The sequence below is a fragment of the Mandrillus leucophaeus genome, unplaced genomic scaffold (genome assembly GCF_000951045.1).
Source record: "Mandrillus leucophaeus isolate KB7577 unplaced genomic scaffold, Mleu.le_1.0 Scaffold7, whole genome shotgun sequence".
Taxonomy (NCBI): Eukaryota; Metazoa; Chordata; class Mammalia; order Primates; family Cercopithecidae; genus Mandrillus; species Mandrillus leucophaeus.
In genome coordinates this window covers 8313866-8322973 of record NW_012107585.1, presented here as the reverse complement: position 1 = coordinate 8322973, position 9108 = coordinate 8313866, and the positions used below count along the sequence as shown (strand labels likewise).

General features: G+C 39.7%; 1 protein-coding gene across 2 annotated transcripts in view; it reads right to left on the bottom strand.

Moving 5' to 3' along the window:
• The window catches only part of KNTC1 (kinetochore associated 1), a 97963-nt gene that overhangs the window by 51695 nt on the left and 37160 nt on the right, over positions 1-9108 (bottom strand). For both annotated transcript variants that reach the window (XM_011964509.1, XM_011964510.1), the window contains 6 exons: positions 6048-6159; positions 4583-4726; positions 3342-3398; positions 3147-3248; positions 1207-1326; positions 974-1117 (listed from right to left, as the gene is read on the bottom strand). In XM_011964509.1, coding sequence (XP_011819899.1) covers positions 974-1117; positions 1207-1326; positions 3147-3248; positions 3342-3398; positions 4583-4726; positions 6048-6159 — 679 coding nt within the window. The remainder of the gene's footprint in view (positions 1-973; positions 1118-1206; positions 1327-3146; positions 3249-3341; positions 3399-4582; positions 4727-6047; positions 6160-9108) is intronic.

Genomic DNA, 9108 nt, shown 5'->3' with positions numbered 1-9108 from the left:
AAAAAAAAAAAAAAAAAAAAAAAAAAAAAAAAAAAGCCACATAAAGCTAGATACAGGTATTACATGGCCGTGATAGATGTGTTAAAAGAAAAAAACCCTAAAAATTCTAATTAGTCATAAATGTTGAATAACGGTCTAAAAATACAAAACTGCAAAAAAAAAATGGGCCTTTAGTTTTATATGGTATAGAAAATTTAAGAATGAAATATTCTTGAAGAATCTACAAATAAGATTACTGTAGCACATTAATAATGTCCACAAGAAATAACTGCTAATATTTATTGAGCTCATGCTCCTGTGATCTCACAATAGCCCTTTGAAGAAAGTACTGTGAAAGGGAAATATCTTGGGCCCCCAAAATCACTAAGGAAAACTCAGGCTGGAAACTGCTTAGGGCAAACCTGCCTCCCATTCTATCAAAGTTACCCCTCTGCTCACTAAGATAGCTGCATTATCTGACTGCCTCCTTTGGAAAGGCTAATCAGAAACTCAAAAGAATTTTAACATTTTGTATCACCTGTGACCTGGAAGCTCCCTCCCGCTTGGAGCCTTCCTGCCTTTGCTTCAAGTTGTCCCACCTTTCCACATCGAACCAAGGTACTTCTTACATATGCTGACAGATGTCTCATGTCTCTCCCTAAAATATATAAAACCAAACTGTGCCCGGACCACCTTGGGCAGATGTCTTCAGGACTTCCTGAGGCTGTGTCATGGGCGCATCCTCAACTTTGGCAAAATAAACTCCCTAAATTAACTGAGCCCTGTCTCAGATTTTCTGAGTTCACAGTCCTAATGTATCCCCACTCTGCTCAAGATGATTAGTAGCAGAATTAACACACATTTTTAACCAATTCAATATGCTGCATGAGTGCTACTGATAAAGCATATGACATTCCTTAAAGAATTAAATATTTACTGCAGTGCTGCACTGCACAGATCCAAGAAATAAGACTAGATATAAAGGAAAAGTTACCTCTATATACAGCAACAGAAGTTCCTCCTCTTGCAAGTCATGTTCTCTCATGTAAACTCTTACAAACCTCTCTAGGACGGAGGGAATCAGCTCTGGGGCCAGCACTTTATCAAACATTCGGAACACTATGGTGGTTGTATTTTCCTGGATGCCAAAGGAAAGAAAGATGGCATAAATACAGACTCCACCCATAACTTGACATACAAAATAAATCCTATGACCCTGGACTTTACCTTCTCAAAATCACAGAGGGCTAATTTGCAGTTGTACTTCCTATGCAATGTGATCAACTCTTGCAAGTTATTTACCAAAGTTCTCAGCTGACATACTTCCTCTGTGTTCTGATAATCCTTCTAAAACAAAAGTGTTAAAGTTGTTAACTATAAAATAAAAGTGTGAGAGAAAAATAGAATCAGAATTATTTCAGATAAAATAAGAAATAACCCTGGTTATGCACATAAGAGGAAACCTGCAAGTTTAAACCAACTTATGCTCTAAATTTTGTAGTATTTTAACTAAATTAGTATAGATCAGAATTTGAAAGAAATTTTCTTTCTCTTAAAAATAGAAAAATTAAGAATATTAGTATAATACTTTTTCAGAACCCAAGTATACTTAGTACATGGCATCATTTAGATAGTGCTCAGTGTCCCATCTATCTATAGAGATTATATATCATAACCAGATATAAAGGCATAACATTTCCTAAAATTATATACAAAGAACAGAACCTTCAATATTGATAAAAGTTAACAGGGAAAAGATAAAAATCATGTTTTACAGCAAGAGGAAAAAGCTCTTATACAGAAAAGGTGACTTGATAGATACAACCTTTAAAAACTAATACTAATGTACTATCAAGACTTAATTTTTCTTTTTTGGGGGGTGGGGGGGACAGAAAGAGTCATGCTCTGTCACCCAGGCAGGAGTGCAGTGGCACAGTCTCGGCTTACTGCAACCTCCACCTCCCAGGTTTAAGCGATTCTCCTGCCGCAGGTTCCCAAATAGCTGGGACTACAGGGACCCACCACCAGGCCTGGCTAATTGTTTTTGTATTTTTACTAGAGACGGGGTTTCACCATGTTAATCAGGCTGGTCTTGATCTCCTGACCTCAAATGATCCGCCCGCCTCGGATTCCTCCCAAAGTGCTGGGATTATAGGCGTGAGCCACCATGCCCAGCTAAGATATAATTTTTCAAAGGATTGTGAAATGCTGCTAATGCAGAAAATCCCAATTATACCACTTAGCAGAATGTTTATATAGTTCTCCTTTTGGTTGGTTCAATAGAGAAAAACTGTTCATTAAAACAGGTTGAAGGGGGCCAGGAGCAGTGGTTCATGCCTGCAATTCCAGCACTTTGGGAAGACGAGGAGGGCAGATCATCTGAGGTCAGGAATTCAAGACTAGTCTGACCAACATGGTGGAACCCCATCTCTACTAAAAATACAAAAAAAAATTAGCCAGGCATGGTGGCGGTGCCTGCAGTCTCAGCTACATGGGAGGCTGAGGCAGGAGAATTGCCTGAACCTGGGAGGTGGTGGCTGCAGCCAGCTGAGACTGCACCACTGCATTCCAGCCTGGGCAACAGGGCAAGATTCCATCTCAAAAAAAAAAAAAAAAAAAAACCGGTTGAGAGGGCTGGGCACAGTAGCTCACACCTATAATCTCAGCACTTTGGGATGCCCAGGTGCGTGGATCGCCTGGGCCCAGGAGTTCAAGACTAGCCCGGGTAACATGGCAAAACCCCTTCTTTACAAAAACTACAAAAATCAGTTGGGCATGGTCATGCGCACCTGTAGTCCCAGCTACTCAGGAGGCTGAGGTGGGAGGATCACTTGAGCCCAAAAGTTGAGGGTGCAGTGAACTATGGTTGCACCACTGCATTCCAGCTGGGACAACAGAGTGAGACCTTGTCTCAAAAATAAATAATAAACAAATAAATATATAAATAAATAAATAAAATTGGTTGAAGTTGTAACAGAAATATTAGAAACAAAAAAAAAGCAACTTTTCCTACATATGTATTTTAAAGGCACAAAACAAAAAAAAGGAACACAAAAACTGAAAATTTAAGAAGTAGATATATGTCCAGATACTTTACATACATGTGGACAAACCCTTTCAGGTAAACTGACTGTTTCATTACTAAAAATCCGTTCTCCACATCATACCAAGGAAATCCAATGCCAGGAAGATGCCAATCCCAACTCGTCTGTTTTTTCTGCTGTAAAAAATATCTCTGCCAATTGGAGTCCATTTTCTGGCCAATTTGCCTTTAAAAAAAGATTACAGACAGTTCCAAACAACGTATTATACTGTTGGGAGCGTGCAAAATGTCTTTTTACTGTTAATTAAATCAGTATTACCTTATCAGTTAATTCAAGGTTCCTGGCTGCTTGTTCCAACCATTTTGCAAGAATTATCTGAAATAGATCATTTAAAAATAAAAGTCTTAATGGATAATCACTGATATAACTAAAAACCTCCACCATTTCTTTTTTTCCTTTAGAAATTTAATTTGTCCATAAACGTCTTATCCACGACTGTCTTTTGTGTGTGTGTGGGTGGGTACATAGTAGGTGTACATACCTGTGGAGTACATGAGATGTGCTGATACAGGTATGCAATGTGAAACAATCATATCATGGAGAATGGGGTGTCCATCCCCTTTGTGTTACAAACAATCCAATGACACTGTTTTAGTTATTTTTAAATACAGAATTAAGCTATTATTGACTCTCTTGTGTAATCAAATAGTATGTCTTATTCATTCTTTTTTTTTTTGAGACAGGGTTTTGCTCGTCGCCCATGCTGGATCTCACGCAATGGCAGGATCTCGGTTCACTGCAACCTCCTGGGTCAAGCAATTCTACTGCCTCAGCCTCCCAAGTAGCTGGGATTACAGGTGCATGCCACCATGCCCGGCTAACTTTTGTATTTTTAGTAGAGACAGGGTTTCCCCATGTTGGTCAGACTGGTCTCAAACGCCTGACCTCAGGTGATCCACCCACCTCAGCCTCCCAAAGTGATGAGATTACAGGCATGAGTCACTGCACCCAGCCTCATTCTTTCTAAATATATATTTTTTTACCCATTAACCATCCCCACCTCTCACCCATCAACCCACAACACTTCCAAGCCTCTGGTAACCATCCTCCTACTCTCTATGGCCATGAGTTAAATTATTTTGATTTTTAGATCCCATAAATAAGTGAGAACATGTGATGTTTGTCTTTCCGTGCCCGGCTTATTTCACTCAACATAATAATCTCCAGTTCCATCTACGTTGTTGCAAATGAAAACAGCTCATTCTGAATCATGATTGTCTTTTTTTTTTTTTTTTTTAGTAGAGACAGGGTTTCACCATGTTAGCCAGGATAGTCTCGATCCCGTGACCTTGTGATCCGCCCATCTCGGCCTCCCAAAGTGCTGGGATTACAGGCTTGAGCCATGGCACCCGGCCTCATGGTTGTCTTTTAAGAGACACTTTAACACAGGTGTTAGTTTACTGTTTAACTAACTGGTGTTAACATGACTTAATCTTCAATGATCTAATGTAAAAAACGAAATAAAGTCATCAAGAGTAGAAATACTGAAGACAACTTACCTGTCCTTCCGGTACAGTCCTTCTTACAAATGGAATCACATCATTTTTAAACCATGGACATAGCCTTTGCAAAGAGACTGATGCAGAAATTGAGTTGAGCAAGCTCTCCAGCGTTTTCACATCAAATCTGCTTTCAAAGTTTGCCTAAATTATAAGGAGCAAGAAATTAAGATCTGACAAATTTAAACCAAAAGCCTCCCAAATGTTTGACAAAGATATTTTAGGAAGTCATTTTAAGGAATACCCTATTGATTTAATAATGAGTGCTAAAGGAGATTTACATTATGCAAATGTTTCTAGTTGGGAGCTGCATACTGTAGGCAATGTCACGGCGCTGAGTGCCAAATAGTTTAGCATGTAGCAGAGGAACCAGCAGAGAACGAGTATTCTAAGGAAAACTTCACTGCAGGTGATAGTAGGAATTCTAACAAGCAATGCAGCCATTAATGGCATCACGACAAGTTATGACTTCATGGATCTAATACTCTATACCAACTTCGGCCAACCTTAAGGGGATAGAGACAAGCAATTTTAAGGGGCAATCTTTTACCACAATCTGAGCTACAGTAGCAACATCTTCTCCACCAATGCTACATTAGAAAGCCCACTAATAAACCAGATGTTGCCTTTTGAGCTAAGATTAGGAGTTAGACTCTTTTTCTTGGTTAACTTTTCAGTTCAGTGGTATAAGTATAGGTTTGTTATGTAGGTAAACTTTTGTCAAGGGGGTTTGTTGTACAGATTATTTCATCACCCAGTTATTAAGCCTATAACCATTAGTTATTTTCCCTGATACTTTCTCTGCTCCCACCCTCCACCTTCTGAAAGGCCCTGGTATGTGTTTCCCTCTATGCATCCACGTGTTCTCATCATTTAGCTCCCAAGAAGCTAGACTCTTAATGATTGGATAAAATAAGGTTCTACTGTACCTTCACTGTACTTTTTCTGATTTAATATCATCAGAGGACAATTTTCTCTGGGGAAAGTCTTTTTTTTTTGGGACAGAGTCTCACTCCATCACTCAAGCTGGAGTGCAGTGCCATGATCTCGGCTCACTGTGACCTACACCTTCCGGGTTAAAGAAATTCTCCTGCCTCAGTCTCCCAAGTAGCTGGGTCTAGAGGAACGTGCCACCATGCCCAGCAAATTTTTTAATTTTGGTAAAGACAGGGTTTCACCATGTTGATTGACCAGGCTGGTCTCGAACTCCCAACCTCAAGTGATCAGCCCGTCTCAGCCTCCCAAAGTGCTGGGATTACAGGCGTAAGACATCGCGCCCAGCCCATGGGGAAAGTCTTTTTCATCCCCTTGCCCTTTGTGAACAAAAGCAAGTCATATTTTAAGAACCAATCAAAAAACACCCCATCACCCAGTCAGACTTGCACCCTGTTAGTTTCCAACATTGATTCAATCACCTAACTCAGGAGCTATAAAGCTGTTAAGGAAAAAATGTAAAACATGTTACCCGATGTCGAAGCCAAAGGTACTGTGCACATACAAGGTTTCCTTCTTTTAGCTGTAAAAAAATATCTTTGAGATCATCTTCATTATTTAGAAATTCAATCCAAGAACTGCCACTGAATAGACAAAGAAGGGGAAAAGGTCAGTTTTAAAGAAAATCAAGGTTATACCTTTTAAGTGGATATCTTTAAATGCATTTTAATTAGTTTTGTTCTTCATAAACAAAAAACTAAAAAAAAAACCCAGTTCCAAAGATCACACGGTGCAAAGCACATTTCCTTCCTATCTCGGACCCTAGAACTCCCGCCACCTTCCTCAGCACATTTCCTTCCTATCTCGGACCCTAGAACTCCCGCCACCTTCCTCAGAGACATGTAGCTTCCTGTAGGGCCCTCCTCAGATAATCACTGCACATAGAAATAATTATTTTTCACTCTTATTTGTTTTGTTTTTGTTTTTTTGAGATGGGATCTCACTATGTTGCTCAGGCTGGACTTGAATTTCTGGGCTCAAGCAATCCTGCCACCTCAGCATCCTGAATAGATGGGATTATAGGCATTTTTGTTTTATTTTACTTTATTTTATCTTTTTGAGCTGGAGTCTCACTCTGTCACCCAGGCTGCAGTGAAGTGGCACAATCTCGGCTCACTGCAACCTTTGTCTCCTGGGTTCAAGAGATTCTCATGCCTCAGCCTCCCAAGCAGCTGGGATTACAGGCGTGCGCCGCCATGCCTGGCTAATTTTTGTATTTTTAGTACAGATGGGGTTTCACCATGTTGGCTAGACTGGTCTCGAACTCCTGACCTTAAGTGATCCACCCATCTCAGCCTCCCAAAGTGTTGGGATTACAGGCATGAGCCACCATGCCCGGTCTATTTTTTAAATAAATAAGTGTTCTATAATGAATTTGACAAGGAAAAAAGATAATGAGAACTGATAAGATAAAATTTCATTATTTGAATATAAAATTATATACCTGGAAAAAACAAGATCAAATGAAATATTACTATGCATAATAAAGAAATTCAGTAAGGTAGCTGGTTAAAAATTTTTAAAAATCAATCGGTCGTGATAGCTCATGCCTGTAATCCCAGCACTTTGGGAGGCCAAGGCGGGTGGACCACTTGAGGTCAGAAGTTCAAGACCAACCTGGTCAACATGGTAAAACCCTGTCTCTACTAAAAATACAAAAAATAGCCGGGCATGGTGGCGGTCACCTGTAATTCCAGCTACTTAGGAGGCTGAGGCAGAAGAATTGATTGAACCCGGGAGGCAGAGGTTGCAGTGAGTCAAGACTGCACCACTGCACTCCACACTCCAGCCTGAGTAACAGAGCTAGACTCTATCTCAAAAAAAAAAAAAAAAAAAAAGATTTAAATGTAAAAAGAAACTCTAAAAATGAAAAATTATAAGAGATTTTGTTTATTTATTTATTGAGGCAGGTTTCACTGTCACCCAGGCTGGAGTGCAGTGGCACAATCACAGCTTACCGCAGCCTCAACCTCCCAGGCTCAGGTGATCCTCCCACCTCAGCCTCCTTAGTAGCCAGGACTACAAGCACCTGGACACGTTGCCTGGCAAATTTTAGTATTTTATGTAGAGACAGGGTTTCACTATGTTGCCCAAGCTGGTCTTGAACTCCTGGGAAGCAATCCGCCTACCTCAGCCTCCCAAAGTGCTAGGACTACAGGTTTAAGCCACTGTACCTGGCCAAGAATTTATTTTGAATCTTGGGGTGGGTAATATCTTTCCCAACAGACACAAAAATACAAACTTCTGAATTTTTTGTAAAAAAATATCAATAACAAAGTCAAGAAAAAATGCCAAATTAGAGGACAATTTGAAATACCCACAAAGAACTTTAAAATCAATTTTGAAAAGAACAACTCGGTCCAGGCATGGTGGCTCATGGCAGTAATGCCAGCGCTTTGGGAGGCTGAGGCAGAAGGATCACTTGAGTCCAGGAATTTGAGACTAGGCTGGGCAACATGGGAGACTCTGTCTCTAAAAAAATAATAAAACCATAGAAATAGGTCTCAGTTAAAAAAAAAAAAAACACACAACTCAAGAGAAAGAGGGACCAAGGATGTAAGGAGAAAAAAAAAAGGCTTTTCACCTTGAGAAAGTAAGTATTTCAACCAAAATTAAGAATGGAAATCAAAGCAATGTGGTAATATTTTTTAAATTTTTGTGCATATATCAGATTGGCAAAAAAAAAAGTTCTATAACATACTGTTGGTGAATGAGTGAGAAAATGGGCCCTCCCCTTCTCATTCTATTGGAATAGGTGCTTTGGAAGCCAAGTTTGGATGAATAACCTTTTGCCTTAGCAACTGCACCTCTGGAAATTGAATCCATAGATGTACTTCCGTGTGCACCAAAATATCACTACTTAAAATTAGAGATATACTTACTTTAAATCTATTTATCAGAATAAATTAACAATGAAGGGAAATGAGCAATTAGAAGATATGGTAAGAATCTATGATCAAAGGTTAAAATATTTGTGTTAAAGAAATGACCACTGGCCGTGGTACCTCACACCTGTAATCCCAGCACTTTGGCAGGCTGAGGCAGGCAGATCGTTTGAGCCTAGGAGTTCAAGACCAGAGTGGACAACACAGAGAGACTGCATTTCTAAAAAAATAATTAAAAATATTAGCCAGATGTGGTGGTGCACATCTGTAGTCCCAAGCTACTTGGGAGGCTGAGGTAGGAGGATCATCAGAGAGGATCCCAGCCAGGTATCCTTGGCATCCCAAAGTGTTGGGATTACAGGCCACTGCACCTGGGGCAGACTCCGTTTTATACCTTCTAGGACCCTTTAATTCTAGAATGGGGTGTGGGTTCTCTTTTATTGTGTTTTTAAATGTCATTATTTTTATACGATTCTATAATCATAGCAACAACTGAGAATTAAACAAATCTTCATTACTTATATTTTAAATTTATTTTATTGTTTGCTATCATCAGAAATGGATTTTCAGATTATTAAAACATTGAACCATAAGGCCAGGTGCAGTGGTTCACACCTGTAATCCCAGCACTTCGGGAGGCTGAGGTGG